At 34.8% G+C, this 19890-nt stretch overlaps 1 protein-coding gene across 3 annotated transcripts in view; it reads left to right on the top strand.

The window, feature by feature from the left end:
- LOC145291945 (uncharacterized) overlaps window positions 1-19890 on the top strand; it is a 1383621-nt gene that overhangs the window by 1157401 nt on the left and 206330 nt on the right. For all 3 annotated transcript variants that reach the window (XM_080137871.1, XM_080137870.1, XM_080137872.1), the window contains one exon: window positions 10142-10196. In XM_080137871.1, the coding sequence (XP_079993997.1) occupies window positions 10142-10196 (55 nt within the window). The remainder of the gene's footprint in view (window positions 1-10141; window positions 10197-19890) is intronic.

Genomic DNA, 19890 nt, shown 5'->3' with positions numbered 1-19890 from the left:
TAGTTTGCAGATAAGTTTCTGCCTTTGGGGTGCTAGATTTTGGAATTCCCTCCTTATTTTCTGCTAGGCTGATTGTATTAATACACAGAAGATTAAATGTAATGTAAATAGACATCTCGCTGCTCAACTCCCTACACAGTGGCCCTACAGATGTCTCCTTGCATTTAGGTCCTGGATATGACCTTAAACTATATCCGATGGTGAGGCCCCAGCTTGCGGGCTTTGGGGAGTGTGGAGCCACCCTTTAATTACCATTGCTCCCAGGTCCACTCTGACCCGGAGTGGTAGTACCTGTTAGGGTCCCAACTATGGGTTAAATAGAAACCGACTTGCAAAAAACAAATATATTCTATTAAAAAAAATATCTTCAAAATCACTGGATTCATCATTAAATAACCTGGAAAGGGTTGATATGCCGTAAAACAAAAACAACCAACCAATCAACCTTGCATTTAAGTGGTAAAATATAAAAGAGAAAGGGTGATAGATGGAGGGGGATGAAAAGTGATATGTTGTATAGAGGAGTGTATAACTGTAACGTCGAAAAGGAACAACCAAACATAAATGCGTAATTCCGATTTTGCTTTTCTTTCTGGCTTAACAAAAGGCCTTTATTAACATTACTTTCCAAACAATGCCTCCTGCTTCTTTTCTTTTTTTCTAACTGTTCATTTCTTCTGCCATGAGATTAACAAAAACCCTGCCGTCTCGACACCAGTTTAAAAGTCTCTCGCTGTCATTGTGAGACCACATGTCCATCTCACCTTGCATATGTTTTTCCTCTGCTCGATCACGGGGTGCATTTTTCTTAGCTCTTTTTTTTTTCTTCTTCTGACGCAAGCCAGCGCACACTTCCTAATTTGCATACGCGCTCTTTCGGCTACTGCTGCTAATATCTTCGCGGCTCAGCTATCTTACAGCTCCTGCTGATATTTTTCACGTGCTCTGTTACGTAACGAGTGTATATATGCGAGTTGTGCACAAGTATCTTTATCTTTTTTAACGGATCGTCTATTCAATGTGACTGACACCTTCCAATATGTTATCATCTGGCGTATGTTTCTCTTGCTGATGCGTAGGTATCAGTGCGTGTCGACATACTAAACAGAAGAATGGAAAAACAGATTTTATACTTGTGCTGAACAAAGAACAACATACCTTAATTCACAACCATCTTCGTCTGCTCCGACGTGCTCCTCACACAAATCCAAGTTGTTTCATATTTACATTTATTGTGGTCGCGAGTTGTTGGTTCCGGCGTGGCACGCCGTGTTCTTCATCACAACTACATATATCCATTTTCCCAGTCCAGTGTTACCAAAACTACCATCGTCTGTCTATACCCAACGACCTTCAGTTACAGACAGTTCAGTCTAACTCTCTACTTTGTACGTGAAATCTAAAACTTTTTCTGACGTCATTCTCTACATAGCATCAAAACATATCAACTCTTGTTTTTACAAAATGTATTTTGTTTATAAATTTTCTTATTTCTTAATTCCATAAAGTGACCGATAAAATGATGTGGACCATTACATGTAAATATTTCAACTATAAATATTTACTTTGCTTTGATAACATTAGTTGTATATTGGAGTTGTAGTGTGTGTATGTGTTTAATATCCATAGTGGTTCTTCGCTATTTGAACCCTACGTTATCTTTGTGGCCTATTCGAGTTCTTTTCGTGATCGTCTAAATGTTCTTATGCGGGTGCGTGTGTCATACATAAAATAAACACATACATGTATTTCGACGTAACTTTTCAACTGCGTCGTTCGTCTATGGGTCAGCATGGAATTCATGTGTTCTTGGAGGGAAGCTGGAAACTTTGAACGAATGCATTTCACTCCAAAATGATGGTTGGTTTCATATACAGTTTTTATTTACTTTCCTTGTTTCGGTCGCAGAGAATGGAAAGTGGGGATCTTTGCTTATCTCCCTACCAAGGGAGGGGGAGACCTGTTAACCCGTTCGCTCTCTTTGACGTCCAAATTCCAACTCCACTCTATATCCAGCTAACCTGATCACGTGGTAGCAACGGTGTCTTTCCGGCCAGCTATTTTTAAAACTTCCGGTGCAACTTGTCCATTTTATGCCTCAATGTGTTTTGACAACATTTATCAAAACATAGCTTCACATCTCATCTTGACAACATTTATCAAAACATAGCTTCACATCTCATCTTGTTTACCTCGCCAGTTAGATATATTGATAGATACACATAACCCTTATCCCTGAGTGGCTTCCGGGCCTTCATAAGTGGTGACCACTGTGTAAAAAAATAAAAATATATTGATAGATATAAAAAAAATATATTGATAGATACACATGGATATATAGATGGATTGACACAGATAAATAAAAGATAATTTCTTGTGTTTCACAACTACATAACGCATTCTGTCGGACAGTCTACTTTTATAAATCATAATAATCGAAAATCATAATAATTGACTATGTTACTTCCGGGGTTTTTTTCAGTAGACTACCAACATCACATCAATGGGGGTAACTGTCAAAAATAAATTCTGGAGAACAAAAGCTTGCTGGTTTTGATGGGACCACGCAATCTTTTGAGGTTAAAAAAAAGATTTTACCTCTGGAACAACATCTGTTTTTCGCAACGGTTCTTTTATACATTTTTTTTGTAAATTTATACAAATCAGTGATAAGTATTATAAACATGTATCCTCCGATTAAAATTGCTTATCTTGAAAAAATATAGGCTAAGGAGGCTTTAACTTTGGAACGAGCCTCGTCTGACAAAGCGAACTCCAAGCGCCTATGTGCAGAGGGAGAAAGTGAAGGAAAGAGCGATAGAGAGAAGCGAGAAAGAGAGATATGGAGCCAGAAACAGCGATGGGGAGATAGCGAGGGAGAAGGAGATACAGGAAGAAGAAAAGAGCTATAGAGAGGCAGAAAGAGCGATAGAGAGAGATGGAGGGAGAAAGAGCTATATATGGAGGAAGAGCGGTAGAAATAGAAATAATAGTAGAGAGAGAGAAAGAGTAAGAGCGATAAAGAGAGAGGGCGAAAAAACGATGAAGAGAGAGGAATAAAGAGCGATATATACATATATATAGAACAGAGAGAGAGAGAGAAAGAAAAGGAAAAAAGCAAAGTTTGTCTAAGTGTTCTTGCTGCTTGTGGTTGCAAAAATATCAAAATAAAGTAGTTCCATTTTCCAAGGACAAGCCCATGAGCATAATAACAATTTTGAATTTACGTTGGTATCGTTTTATGTTCGCAGAAGGTTGTTATTATTGTCTGCGATGATGGTCGTAGGCAATGGCCGCCGGAGTCGATGTGAAGTATTGTCACGTTTTCTCACTAATTTAAAAGTTTATCCAAGAAAACAAAGGAATATTTAAACTTATAAATAAACTATTGCGTTTTTGTTGGCTTTTTTTGTTTGTTTTTTCTTGTTTATCATTTTATAATTACCGAACTTGTTTCTTTGACTTCTTCTTATTCCATCTATTCATCATCTACCATTGTTTTCTCAATTAATCATAGATTCGCTGCTGAATCAAATTCCTCTCAATAGTAGTGGTATTCATCTTTAGCAGGTTGAACCGGCTTCCTCTAAATGAGAAAGTCTCAAGGCCATTTGTAATTCGCAGGTGGTCCCAAGTCGCATGTATATCCAGGCCAGCAGAGATAGCAACATTAGGTTTTTACGTCTTGTAGGAAGGTGTCGACGTCCTCTTACATATGATGCCCGGTATTCACAGATGGTCACCCATTTGGTGCTGACCAGGCCCAACGCTGCTTAACTCTGGTTTTTCCTTGGCATTTTGGCCAAGACCTTTGTAGTATCTGTTCTGATACTGGTCTTGACATTTTCTGAACTCGTTTCGTTTTTATGTTTTCTTTTTTTACTTCGCTTATTCTTATGTTTTCATTAGCACCCCCATCCCCTCCAAACACTCGGGCAACGCCGGGTACCCCCCTCCCCGCTAAGCAGGGTTTCTTAACGTCCGTTTTTGTTTTTGTTTTTTTTACTTCGCTTATTCTTAGGTTTTCATTAACAACCCCACCCACCGAAAAACACCCTGGCAACGCCGGGTACCCCTCGCTACCCATCTATAATATAAATCTCACCTGTATGTATGTATGTATGTATGTATGTATGTATGTATGCATGTATGTATGTATGTATGTATGTATGCATGTATGTATGTATGTATGTATGTCACATGAAGAGATATGCAATTGGGAAAGCAGAATCCCGGAAAGGAGTTCCAAAGTCTAGCAGTTCTGGGGGAGAAACTATTGAAGTAGAAAGCTTTCTTACATTTAGGAATCTTTACTGTGTAGGGGTGGGATTTTGCTGCTTTCCGGTTTTGTTGGGGTTATTTACGTAGATTGGTGTACAAGTATTTTTAGTTCGTCGGAGCATTCACCATTAAAATACTTTTAGAAAAGGCAGAGGAATGTAACATTCCGTCGATGGAACATAGGTTGAAATTTAGATGACAGTTTAGGACCTATCGGGTTGGCGACTCTTTTGAACCCTGTCCAGGAATGAGAGACTAGTAACACACACACACACATATATATATATATATATATATATATATATATATATATATATATATTAGTGTGCGTGCGTATGTGTGTGTGTCTATGCATTTAGTGAAATATTAAAACAATTGAATGTTTTTAAAAGAGCACTTCAGCAACTTCGTCACGAACCGTCATTAGAGTTAAGCGATCGCATAAACTCCTTCGTAAATAATTTTGTCAAAATCAGCTTCAGAAACGTCAACAAATTCAATTCGTTTGCATTTTCTTAAGCGATTTTTTAAATGTTGTTTTGATTTGCGACATGGCATGAATTATTTTCATAAAGGTATCAAAACAGACAGACTTCGAGATCTTAGTAAACAAGTCCCAAAAAGTCACGTGTTTTTTGCGATTAAAAATTCTATACGGGGTAAGTACGGGGGCGATGGGCGGTCAATCACAGGTAAATCATTTTTTAATTTTGTCGTTGGCTTTTGAAAGACGTCCACGCGCTGTTTTTACACTCTTTTATTAATCAACATATGTGAGAGGGAAAATATTTCAGCGAGAGAGGAAAGCACGGACATCGTAGAGAAAAGCAAAATGAGAAATAAAAGGAAGATGGAAGAAAAAAGAAAACACAGCGAGAGAAAGCGGGGGACGGAAAGAGGTGAAAATATGAAAGCACACAGAGAGGGAGGCCGGGAGAAACGGTGGAAACACAGTGAGATAGGGGAAGACAGAGCGAAAGGGGGGAATAGAAAAATATTGTGACAGAGGGAGAAAGTAAGAAAAAGAAAACGGGGAGATGAAGTGAGAAACAGGAAAACATAGTAAAATTGGGAGAGACGGGGTGAGGAGAGTAACAGATAACACAGTAAGAGAGCGGCGGGGATGAGGAGAGACAAGAAAATACGGTAAGACAGAGCGGGAAAACAGGAAGAGGTTTTAAACAGTGAGAGGGGGAGATTGTGAGAGGTGAAGAGAAACACAAATCACACTAAGGAACGGAGGCGAGACGGGGAGTGGAGAAACGGACAAACACAGTGAAAGAGGAGAGAGACAGGTGGGGAACCACAGGAAAATACAATAAGAGAAAGGGGGAAAGACGGTGAGAAGAGAAACAGTAAAACAGTGAGAGAAGGGGGGGGACTGTGAGAAACAGGAAAATAGTGAGAGAAGGGGGAAGAGACTGTGAGAAACAGGAAAACAGTGAGAGAATAGGTAGAACGGTGAAGGGAGAAACAGAAAACCGGTGAGGGAGGGGATTGGAAGGGAGAAACAAGAAAACAGAAAGGGGGATGAGGAGGGAAGTTTGTTTATTAGATTGGATCACAACCATGTTATAGTCTGTTGCGAAGCAGCCCTGCGGCACTCTTCCACAGATAGGTAGTTCTAAGAAAACCAACTTTGTTAATGGAATTTACATTTGATTTTCGGCTCAGATAGATAAAATAAATAGTTATTGTACCTATTTACTATGCCTCCCCACGGGACAGAGTTAGACACCAGGGTCGTCTTTTAAAGGAGGAAAGGAACAAAAATAAAAATTGTCTCAGTGCCTTAGATATATGAGAGAGACAGAGAGAAAGTGGAAGATCGATAATTGTGAAATTATCACGTTTTTATAGGAGGAAACATGACAAAATCAAATTTATGTGTACGATCGTTTCGGAAATGATATTCTTTTATTCATTCGATATTTACAAATACGTTACGACGTGAACACCCCCGACAGACCCGACAGGCTGCAAAATCCCACCCCCACACTGTAGAAATCCCTAGATGTAAAAGATCTTTCTACTCCAGTAGTTTCTTCCCCAGAACCGGTAGACTTTGGAATTCCATTCCAGGCCCCTGCTTCCCCAACTGACGTGCAGAAGTTCAAGTGCAACGTGAACCAACATCTTGCTGCCAAAATCCCTACATAGTACCCCAGTAGTTGTTGCCCCTGTTAGTAGCCCCCTACACCAAAGTGGCAATGTGCCTTGTATTGGGTGAAAATGTAATAAAAAATAAAGATAAAAAATAAAACCTCGAGAAATAACAATAGCAATTAGATTTTTTTTTAATTTAAAATTCCAAATACAAACGACCTCTTTTAGATTTTAAAAAATATTCTTATCAAAGAAGGTTTGCGCACCGATGGGCCCCTTATGACTCTGAAAAAAAAAGTATGGAAACGCTCTTTGTTAACAAACTATATTTACTTCAATAAGCTGGTTAAAATTTGGTGTTTTCTCCCCTTTTTATGCTGATGAGAAGGCGATATCCAGAAATATTTTACTTATAATTACAGCTAATAGGGGACCGTTTTAGGTACCTATATCGAGATATCTTCGGCCGATACGCATGTTTTATAACCGGAAGTAGAAAACCTGGACATACATTGCAAGATCGCCTGAAAATCTCTTTTTTTTTTAAACCATTAAAATTCAAATGAATTTTTTTTTAATTGTCTGCTTACTATTTTGGATGTTAAAGAAAGCAAAAAAAAAAGAAGAAAAAATAAAAGGAGAAATTGTATATACTTAAATGTTTTCTGTTATATCTTATTCTAATACAGTAGCGTCCAAAACTAAGAGACAACATTTAAAAACCTAATATTTGTTAGAAATAACAACTGTGAAAAGCTGAAATTTTGACAACTGGTAGTCGTTATCATCCATAATAACATACTAAAATTTGAATCATTTGCAAATGATAGAAAACGGATTAGGACAATTATTTATCTTCAAAATAGGCACGTCCAAAAGTTAGGGACAAAATTGAGAAAAACAATACAAACAGTGTGCTATATTCAATTTTTTTTTTATTTCGTCTAAAGAATAAATCTTACGTAGTCATTTGTAAACGTTGCATCAGCCGGCACCATGGCGAAAAGCCAAAAACTTGATTACTCTGTGAGACAAGCTATTGTGAAGCTACACAAGGAAAAGCACAGAATTAGAGAGATTTCAGAGAAAAAGAAACGTTCCCAGATGGTTGTAGGCAGGGTTGTTAAATCCTACAATGATGCTGGCAAAATAGTTAGTGCTTTTAAAATCAGCAGACCCCGCAAAACTTCGGCAAGAGAAGATCGAATAATTTAGCGTATGTTATTAAAGGACCGTTTTAAGTTTTGCACAGAAATTAAAAGGGTTATGAATAGTACTTCATGTGTTAATGTGCCAAGACAGACTGTTTCTAGACGACTGCAAGAAATAGGGCTTTTTAATCGAACTCCAGGGAAAAAATGACTTGTTAGTTCGAAGAATAAGAAAAAGAGGTTAGAGTTTGCAAACAGGTATGTAATTTGGACAAATTAAAATTGGGCAAAAGTATTTTTTAGTGATGAAAGCAAGTTTAGTTTGTTTTTCCATCATTTCCAAATAATCTAAAGAGGCGTATTGGTGAAATATTAAGTGCACAATGTACTAAGAAAACTAGCAAGTTTGAGGGCGGAAGCGTCATGGTATTTGGAATGTTTTCTAGCCAAGGTACAAAGCCTCTTGTCCTGTTACAAACTTGTGTAAAAGCGCAGATCTATAAAAACATTGTTCAAGATCATGTTGTGTTAATCATACAGAATTCAAGTTTCGATAGGGCTACCTTTACGCAAGATAATGCCTCATGTCACAAAGCAAACGTGGTAATGAGTTACCTTAGCAAACAAGATTTCGAATCATGGATTGGCCATCGCAAAGTCCTGACTTAAATCCAATAGAAAATCTTTGGAATACCTTAGGAGAGAAAGTTATAGAAAGAAATCCCACTAAAACGGAGGACTTGTGGGTGAAGCTTCAAGAAAAATGGTATAAAATTAGTATCGAGGATTATCAAGAACTGATTCGTTCTTGTAGTCGAAGATGCAAGGGCTTATTTACAAGATATTTATTGTACATGTATTTTTATTGTTTTTTTTTTGCTGTTTACATTGCTTTTTTTTAATTTTGTCCTTTACTTTTAGACGTTTCTATTTTGAAAATAAATAATTGTTATAATTCTTTTTCTATCCTTTTGCAAATGATTCAAATTTTAGCATGTCATTATGGATGATAACGACTACCAGTTGTCAAAATTTCAGCTTTGTTATTTCTAACAAATATTAGGTTTTAAAATTTCGTCTGTATATGTGGGCTATTTATCGCGTCACCTATGAAAAAATGTTTTTTTTTTCAAATCTATTGAATTTAATCTATTAATTAACAAAAAAAATGTCCGGTCTTAAACGGAATTATTTTTTTATCTTAACCAATTTCTTAATATTCTAAGAGAGATAACTTTATAAAAGTCTGAAGGCTAATTCGAATTGATAATTATTTATATTATTTTTATTCAACTTTATTCTTTTTCTATATGTATTATTTAATACATGTTTATATGTAACTTCACCCGCCTTATTTAATATGGGTAATGTGTGAATCTAATTTACATGGCCTGAAGAAACGTATCATAAATTTTAATTATATTCTTCGAAATTATATTGTAAAAAAAAATAATCCATCAAATTGGACAACTTTATCAAATCAGTACATGTATTCTATGCTCTGACCGTCGATGGTGCATCACATAATACACCCGTGCATCTTCGTTATAAGCCAGGTTTCATTAAGGCTCGCGCCGTTGACTCTAGTTTTTCATTTGTTGATCGAGAACCATGTGGAGACCAGCTTGGTTTTAAAGAGTTTAATGAGCATAACAAGGGACAGATAAAATACATGTAGGAAAAAAAGAAAGGGGGGGGGGACTTAGAAAAGTTTAATTGGAAGGATTGATACCATTTATATATACTGAGAGGCCGACATTTGTCGACTAGTTCCCAACGTAGCCGATGTCTTTTCTCATCGGTGTCGATAGGCTGAGAGAGATAGAACTGCTCTCCAACGGAAGTGACGTGATTTCTGCTTTCCGTCATCAGGCTCGCTCTTGGTTGTGAAAATAACACTTTGTTTAATTCCCTCCAACTGCAAGAACTTAGACACCAGTGTCGTTAAATGGGATTGAGATGTCAGCACTCTGACTTGCAAAATGTGTCTGGGCAGCCCTGTCGATAGTTCCAGTTAAGAACCCCTCAAGCGATTAGCAATAAACTAACCTCTTCTCAAAGAGAGAAGACAAAGTCTGAGAGGGTGGACCTCCTAGAACTGTACAGAACTAAGCTCCCATCGCAAAATCAACAGGAACCGGATCATTATAGGAATGTTCTCTGTTGACTTTGGAGTTCCCACGAATAAAAATCAATAGACGAAGCCCGAATAATCTGGTCCTGGATATGACCTTAAAATATATCCGATAATGAGGTCCCAGCTTGCGGGTTTTGGGGAGTGTGGAGCCACTCTTTAATTGCAATTGCTCCCAGGCCCACTCTGACCCTGAGTGATAGTACCTGTTAGGGTCCCAACTATGGGTTAAATAGAAACAGACTTGAAAAAAACAAATATATTATATTCAAAAAATTTTCTTCAAAATCACTAGATTCGACATTACGTAACCTGAAAAGGGTTGATATGCCGTAAAATAACCAACCAACCAACCATCCAACACAATAATCCAAATAATACAAAAAGAAAATGTATATTCACAATAAAGATGATTCGTATGTGATTTAATGTTATTTAATGCATTTAATGTATTGTTTTATTTCCGCAGAAAGATCGACAAACACCAGTCGCAAAGGAAGAAATACAAATTAGCGTCGAATCAGGTAAGGTCAATGTACAAATTGATATGATTATTCCGAACAATCTTATTTTGAATAATACTACTAAAACATGTATTCACGTCCATTGTTGCTTTTCTATTTAACTAAACTGCGTTTATAACCAAGAATTTTACAGGTACCAACATTGTTGTTATTACGGTTGTATGAACAATCGATTTATTTTTAATCAAATATTTTAAGATGATTACATATGCAATCCTTTATGTGTGATCATGAAAAAATTTATATACTAAAAAAATGTTTTGATTCAATATTACATGATTTTTATTACACCATCTTGTTTTGGTATCATCGTCCTGTACACTGTTGTATTTCTGCTGCGTTTTAAAAAAAATGACGAAACATTGATGCATGAAAACGTAATAATAGATCTTCGTTGCCAGTAACGGCTATGGATGGCTATTTGCTTGTTAGGAGAAAGATGGATACATGGGAATCTGAGGGGTTCTTTCTGCGCCCAAATCTTGTTATTATATGCATTAATTTGTAATCACCACAAAGTCCCTTTTGGGGTGATATTATCGCTGTAGCTACACCCAAAGTGCGTTTTATTCAGCCATTACATATACTTTCATTACAACTGTGTAACCTTTTGCCGGAAATAACGTTTGAAGCATAATATATTTAACTTATCTTCTTTTTGACAATCAATCAAGTTTGTTGCTTCTTCCCTTGCAGGTGTCTGTGTCAGGTTCATAATTTTTATTCAAATGACCTTTTGGTACATTTGATAATTATTATATTTTTCTTTCAGGCGCATGCTTTTTGCCAAAATTATTTCTCGGTACACACGACCAAGTTATTAACCAATAGGTCATGTTAATAATTTTTATTCAAATGACCTTTTTGGTACATTTGATAATTATTTTGTTTCTTACATTTGTTGCCAAATTGTCAAAATCAGTTCTCTGTAAACCCGGCCTGCATATCAAGCAATACAACATAAATTATACGCATGGGAATGTGACGCGTCTTGGAACAATTAATGTCGGGTATTGAATAAAGTTTGAGAATATTTTTAAAATTTTGGGGGAATGTGATGCAGTCATGTGTGGATCGCTTGACAGAATGTCTAGCAAGCACGTGAGATTCGATTGAATGACATGAATAGTTAATATATATTGCTTACAGTTTAATGAAGAATGCTTAATCATTAGTGATGACGACCAAATAAGGGTTCAGAATAAGCCACAGAAGAAAGGCTTAACATAACAAAATAACCGATAGAATATTTAGTTGCATACATGTTTTTGATTTGTTTTATTTATTTATTTATTGCAATTTGGCAGGAACTTCCCACACAATCTGATATTCCATTGTTAGCAAAGCTACTGACTGCTGTGGTGGGCGGCTGTCTGATATGAGTACTTACAGCCGACAAAGTATCTTATTATTGTAGGTAGTTTCTCTAAGCAGACTAATATGAATACGTACCTGTTTGGGATAAAGACGTGTTGTAGAATCTTATAAAGCTGGAATTGATACGAATAACATGTCTCTAGTAAATACATACAATGGAGAAAACTGTATAATTTTTTCATGAAAAAATACAGTTTTACGTTAGTTAAATTTCAATAGATTATGATTTTTTTAAGACGATGTATACTATTAAGTTTGAGTTGTTCAAGCATTTAATGGCACGTCGTTTTATTTAATATTGTACGAGCAATTTAATGTAAATTCTCGTTAGATTTTGCTATTTATACTTTCACTTATACAACTCGTTTATACACTAGCGTTGTCGTCCTCGTTGTTGTGAAGTTAGATTGTCGATCGACTACTGACACAAAAACTTTCGAACGTCAATGCATTTCTTGGCAAATGATCTTTCAAACATCCAACATTTATCTTATCTTTTGACAATCGGACATGTTTATGTTGCCTCTGTCCATGCAGGAAACCTTTTATTTGTTGGTATATCCGATATAGTTTGATTATCTTGATAATCGATCCTGTAATTTTTATTTTATTGTGTTATTGTTTGCGTGTACCTTCTTAACAAAAAATATTTTTAGGTACACACGGATAGCAACACATTGTCAATTTATTTCAATATTTGGCCAAGCTTCACTTTAAAAGGTAAGTATACTCATGCGAGAACGTCATGACAAACTTTTGCACGATGAAAGCGAATAACGTCAAGGATGATTAGCGTTCGAGGGTGGTGCTTAGTGGGTATTCAGACTCTTTTTAATTCTTTTTGTTATTTACCTAGGTTCGTTTTAAGAGATCGTGAAAATCGATTTTAGTAAATAAAAATTGATTTTAAACCTTTAAAACTGATCTTAGAAGTTGAAACATTAAAATTTGCAAAGAAAATCATATTTATCCTAGTTTGTGGTAATTAATGACAATATGGTTTAGTATGCGAGTTGTTTTGAAAGAAAACGAAAATGATCCAAATTTTCAAGAATAACAAAACCAATCTAATATTCTAGCATTATCATCTCCAATTCACAACAAGCAAATATGCAACGTTTCGGCCGATGTGACCTTCGACTGTTTTCAGATGCATTCACACTGAATGTTATTGGTGAATGCTAAAAAACGTTGGGTTTTTCTTTTTTCTTTTTCTGGTTTGTAAACAGACATAACCGTTAAAAATTAAAAAAGCATATAGCGCCAATTCTATTTCGTTTTTTAATAAATCCGGGTCAATTCCGTTTTTTAATTGTTTTTTTGTTTTTGTTATGATGATGGACGTATGTTCGTTGGGAAAGCAAACGAAAACGAAACTTTTTCGCCATTCACCAAATACATCCAGTGTAATGCACCTGAAACCGGTCAGAGGTTACATCGGCCTAAACGTTGTTTCAAAAAAAGAACAATCAAAATGAAAATAATAATCCAAAAAAAAACTATCAATCCTCATCTCAAAAATATGCAAATATTTTCTTTTTAATACAGCATGTCATTAAAAAAAAATTGACATTTCGCAGGTTATTAATTTGGGAAATTCTTGTTAAAATGACATTAATTTTCACCGAATATACAGGAACATATGGATATATTACATTTAATGTTTTATTTTTTGTTCTGTTTTATTTATTTAATTATTTTATTTCGGTTAGTAGAAGAGATCAAGGGAGCTAACTCCTCCCAGAGCTAACACTTGATTATATGACGATTTGATTTTGTTCCCGAGGACTATTTTAAGAATAGACGTTGTTTACTGTATTTTGCTAAAGCTTGATTTTCCAGGGATCATTTTCAAGTATTTTTTAAAGATTTATTTTCCATAAGGCCAGTTACTCCTATCACAACTAATAATTAGGGAGGGGCAAAAATGGGCGGACAAAAATAGGGGACCTAGTTTTGAAAGCCGATTTATCATTTTTTTTTAAGCTTCCGACTACTTTTTGATTGTATGTGAAAGATTAGAGATAAAAGTTAATTCCCTAAAGGAAAAAATATTTGTACACATAAAAACAAAAAACAAAGTTATGAAAAATGTTTTCACGGAAAGCTAACTAATTCAGCGCTAAATTTTGAACTTAAATAAATTCATCGTAAAAATCCTTTAAAAGATAAATATTAGTTTTCTGGGTCTATTTCCAAGATATTTAGTAAAGTTCTAAGATATTGAATTAAATTTTAAAAAAAACACACATTGTTTGTAAAAAAAAAAAATACCTTAATTAGTTCCCCAAAAGCGAGTAATTCTGGTGTTCGCCCAAACTCAACAAACGGGAGTTTTGTAAACACTACGAATATGGAAGCCCAAAATTACAGCCAATCAAAACGCTGTTTCAAAATGAAGTCATGATATTAAAAGGAGATAGGGGTGTCAGTTTTCTTTTTTTTTTCCCCAGACGTGCATCCGTACATTCCTATTCTGAACATTTTTATCAATTTTTAATTGAATTATTTTTTATGTTCCTGATTTTAAATTATTTTTATTTAATTATTGTTCAATATTATATAAAAATTATGTTATGCCGAAAGTTTCACATTAATGCGGGCAAGGAAATGATTAAAATCTTGCATATGAAAATCATGCGAAATCTCTAATTTAAAAAAAAAAAAGTAGAAATATTTTGCTACTATAATTTTTTGTGTGAAAATATTAAATAAACAATGCTTAATTCAATGGTAATATTGGTAGTTCGAGAAATTAATTTTTTCTCAAGTTATATCGAATTTATTAATACGGACTTTATGGGCTTTTTTCGCACTTCCTGTAAAAATTATTTTTTTTTTAATTGCTATAATTTACGATGCCTTTTTTTTTCATAAAAAAAGCAAATATAAATTCCTTTAATTTTTCTTTTATTACTGAAAACAATAACTTCAGTAAAGGTATTCTTTGTTTAAACAAAATTGTACATTTCAACTAAGATGAAAATAAAAATAATGGGTTCATTGTATTCAGTGATCATAATATTATAAATACTGAAAATTTCATTAAAATTGGTTAATTTCCTAATTTTGGTGAATTTTTAAGTTAAGGGAGGAGTCAAAATGTTTATACATTTTGAGCATCGGCATTCATTTTGCCCGTACCTAATCTATATTTATTTCTTTTAGAGACCATGTCGTCTTTAAATCAATCTTGAGGTATATAGTTTGTTTTATTTCCCCCGTTGGGTTTTATTGAGACCATATTTATTTAGAATGATAACCTTACTAACGAACGCTGTCATTTAGGGTTTATTTTGAATTACATTGCCTGACTTGATAGCTGTATCTTTTATGGATCTGCCTGCTTGTATGTCTTTGTCATAGAACATTCTCACCCTTCCGTTTGATGTCAGAACAGTGAGGGAATTCAAAAGTCTAACTGCCTTAGAAAAAAAAACTATTAGAGCAGAAGGCTTTTAGAAATAAAAAACGGTTTTTAAAATTCAACCATTAATTTTTTTTTTTTTTTTACCTTAGAAAAATTAAAATCTGCAAAGAAAATATTAGGATCTTCATTTCTATCCTAGTTTGTGGTGGCTGACGTAAACATGGTCCAGACAATATTTATACTTTGACAAACATACGAAAACGTAAAAATTGAAAGGAAAATGTTCAAGAATAACAAAAACAATACACTAATAATCTAATGTCACTTTACTGTTCACTACAATCGTAAAATGCAATTATTAGAACATTTTTTTTGTTTTAAAAAATACAGCATGTCATTAAAAAATCGACATCATTTCGCAGGTAATTAATTTGGGTCATTCTTGTTTAAATGACATTACTTTTCACCGAATGTACAGAAACATTGATATCTTATATTTAATGTTTTATTTTTTGTTCTGTTTTTATTTATATACTAGCATTTCAGCCCGGCGTTGCCCGGGTGTTTGGAGGTGCATGCCGAGAAAAAAAAAGGTCAATTTTTTTTAACTTTGACTCCTATTAGGACCCCTTAATATTTATTGTTTTGGGCTAAAATCAAGTTATTAAGTTAGATCCATGTCCAAGGAATCTATATCTAAAATTTCATTACTTGCATAATATTTGCGAAATAAAGTTTATAGTAAACACAAAATTGTTTCCATATATATTTATGTATACGTATATATTTTTGTTAAAAAATCAATCTATCTATCTATATAGCCATAAAAGTGAACGTGTCTGTCTTTGTGTCTGTGTACATTTCCCTACGCAATAACTCTGTCAATTCTAAGTCTACAGACTCGAAATTTGATATACAGGGTACTGAAATTTGGGAAAATCTCTGTGATCGGTTTTCGGCCAGAAATTTGGCTGTTAAGGGGTCAAAGTTCAACGATTTGACCTTTGAGAACTCTACCAAACTCCTCCGACAATTTGGGGTCCACACACTTGAAATTTTAGATATAGGTTCCTTGGACATGGATCTAACTTAATAACTTTATTTGAGCCCAAAACAATAAATATTAAGGGGTCATAATAGGGGTCAAATTTTAAAAAATTAACCCTTTTTTGTTTGTTTGTTTGTTTGTTTGTTTTTGCTCAGCATACACCACCAAACACCCGGGCAAAGCCGGGCACCCATGCTAGTATATACATATACATATATATATATATATATATATATATGTATAAATTTACCTGTCATCCTTTTTTTTTTTTTTTTGAAAGATGGAATCGCCCAATCGTCGAAGACAAGATTCAAGCAAGGGCGCAAGGTCCACAGTTCTATAATTATATAGATTATATTAAATGGTGTCGTTATTTTGACAATGGTTAAGACGTCATCATCGTCCAAAAAGGCTTCTATTAAGTTTAGAGACTATCTCAAAGCATTAAGTACACATATTCAAAGATATAAATGGTGGAACCCTTTTTATAATAAGAATAAATCTATAAACTACATTTCTATTTACAACACTAATGAAAAAAACAAGATTCAGAATCATTGATTTTTCTAAGACGAAGATTAATATATCCGAGCTATATAACGAGTGTCTATAGGTAGCTTAACTGTGTGTATATAATATTATGAATATGTTTTAAATATATATCCATGTAGTCTAGTATGTATGTATGTGTGATGTTCTTTTTTTCTTGTACTCATAAATGTTCCTAGAGGGGATGTGTGTGAGGGGGATCACATATTTTACTACTGTTCATAGCGAGACAAATAAACGTACACGGGAATGTTCTTTAGACGCAGTGAATAAAGATCTTTGTCTGCTTTATCCAGACTAAACACATGCCTTCTTCATAATGAGGAATAGTTTTCTCACCCGTTTCGTCTGTTCCCTGAAGTTTTGTTACAAATGTCTCCCTTAGAATGAAAAGCCAATTTCTCCCGGCTTACAAAACGTTGTAGTTTCATCTGTTTTGCATCATGCTAAGGTTCCATTCCTTCAAAGGTACCGAACGCGGAGACGATATCTTCCGTACTAATTTGTCGCTAGCTAGGACCCAACTCTGATACTTTATCTCTGACTGGCAGTCAACCGACAGTTGTCAATGTTACTACGTAATTACATCAAAGTAGCACAAAGACAGTCACCTGATACTTGTCACGTATCCCACTCCTACGTTATTGTTAACTCAGTTCCCTTTTATCAAGTTAAAATTCCTGGTACATATTAAGCTGACATTCATTTTTTCCCCAAATTCTAAACGCTATCGAAATATCTCGTTTTCAACATTTTTCTATGCGGCATACTTCACATACAAAAGAACTACATCTCCACAATAATAATCTCCTCGCTTAGGCAACTCAACGATGCCCGGAACGACCCTGGTGTCTAACTCTGTCCCGTGGGGAGGCATTGTAAATAGGAACACTACATATCGGCGAAAAAACACGAGGAGTAGACTGACTTTACTTTGTGTATTATATGATTAATCCAGCGTCGTACCTGGGCGTTGAGGTTAAATTATTGCAACTATAAAGATTGCTTTACACAATAAATAACCATTATTTAAATAACATCGTCAAAATGAACGCTAAGATAAAAGCACAAGTTTTAATATATTTTATCGCTGTTTACACAGTGTTTCCATCAGATTTTCATATGGTGTTATCTAATCCCATTTCTATGTACGTCCTTGCATGACTTGTAGGAATTTTGTTTGTTAGATCAGTTTATGTCTGTCACGCTCAAGTATAAAATGGCATTTTCCTAATCTGCCAGGCTTAAGTTTAAAATTGGTCTGTCATAGTACATTTTAAATCGCATTTTCTTTATCGGACATGCTTTCGTTTGAAAGGGTATTCTCTTTATTCTATCATGCTGAAATCTGAAAACGCTCTTCCTTGGTCTGTCATGTTGAAATCTGAAAACGACATTCCTTGGTCTGTCATGTTTAAATTTGAAAAAGCACTTAATTGGTCTGTCATGTTGAAATTTGAAAAAGCGCTTTGTTGGTCTGTTCTGTTGCAATTTGCAAAAAGCGCTTAGTTGGTCTGTCATGATGAAACTTGCAAAAAAGCGCTTAGTTAGTCTGTCATGTTGAAATTTGAAAAAGCATTTTCTTGGTCTATCATGTTGAAATTTGAAAGAGCACTTTATTGGTGTGTCATGTTAAAAATTGAAAAAGCATTTTCTTGGTTTGTCATGTTGGAATTTGAAAAAGCATTTTCTTGGTCTGTCATCTTGGAACTTGGGACAGCATTTTCTTAGTCTATCATACTTCAATATAAAAAGAACACTTTCTTTTGGTCCGTCACGTTTAAGATTTAAATAAATTTTCAGTGTTAAACACGTATGTTGAATAGACGCATCTGACTAAGTGTTGTTAACAGTTGTACCCATAAACGCTTCTTTAAATATTTGCGGCTGATAGCATCAAAGCAAAATATCCAGTATTTTTAAAAGATTATCGAAATAAAAGGTAAAATGAAAGATTCTGCAAACTCTGCAGAAATTGCCGTCGTTTAATGGCTGTTTAAGATGAAACTGATAAATTTATATAATATTCGATAACAAGAGGATGAGGGTCGTCCATCTGATGTTTACACAATGATTTGGAAGTGAACAGCCACTCATAAAAGTAGGTTCCATCTATTTTAGGCGAACCACCAGATAATCGTGTTTCTATCACGTTTACCGATAATCGCTACCACGTGAGGAGGAGGATATTTTTGTCGTTGGTTTAGATTGATTAAGAAAGTGTTTTATTGGAAACACGACACTAGCTAAGTGCAGATTGTCACCAAGGCCAAACAATATCCCAGGTGACTCGAAAGTATATTATTCAACGATTTATTTTAGCTTTAATATCTCTCTCTCTCTCATATATATATATATTATTTTTATTTTTATTTTTAAAATATAATTGTCCACTGACACGTGTTTCGTCGTCAACGACTCATCAGAGTGACTGAATCTAGCGAGATTCGAAATCGGCACCTCGTGATAAGCCTAAACCTCTACCACACGGCTAACCTCGTAGAAGCCTAAACCTCTACCACACGGCTAACCTCGTAGAAGCCTAAACCTCTACCACACGGCTAACCTCGCAGGACTACTAAATGTATCACTTTTATGTATATGTTTTTATTTGTTTTTGTAAGCGATACTTTCTTGAATGAATTCAAGTATTTATACGAAAGTGCATTTTTACCTAAATGCGTGATGGGAAATAATTTTCCCTTTGACCAATCTGGTACGCCCTAAATGGGGAGCGGCATATATATTATTTTTATTTTTAAGATATATATATTCTCTGACACGTGTTTCGTCGTCCACGACTCATCAGAGTGGCTGAATCTAGCGAGAAAGTATCGCTAACAAAAACAAATAAAAACATCTACATAAAAGTGATACATTTAGTAGTCCTGCGAGGTTAGCCGCGTGTTGGAGGTTTAGGCTTCTTATCACGAGGTGCCGATTTCGAATCTCGCTAGATTCAGCCACTCTGATGAGTCGTGGACGATGAAACACGTGTCAGTGGATAATTATATTTTTAAAATAAAAATAATATGCCGCTCCCAATTTAGGGGGTACCAGATTGGTCAAAGGGAAAATTATTTCCCATCACGCATTTAGGTAAAAATGCACTTTCGTATAAATACTTGAATTCATTCAAGAAAGTATTGCTAACAAAAACAAATAAAAACATATATATATATATATATAGTGCGTTATAAAATGTATATGGCGATTAAGCTACGCTGAATATTCCACGTTTCATCCACTCTAGGATTCTTCAGGCGCTGAAGAATTCTAGAGTGGATCAAACGCGGAATATTCAGTGTAGCTTAATCGCCATATACATTTTATAACTTACTAACTAGCTC

This window comes from Euprymna scolopes, chromosome 13 (genome assembly GCF_053919585.1).
Source record: "Euprymna scolopes isolate OS-2025 chromosome 13, ASM5391958v1, whole genome shotgun sequence".
NCBI lineage: Eukaryota > Metazoa > Mollusca > Cephalopoda > Sepiida > Sepiolidae > Euprymna > Euprymna scolopes.
Note: the sequence above shows the minus strand (reverse complement) of the source record. Positions and strands in the feature narration are given on the sequence as shown.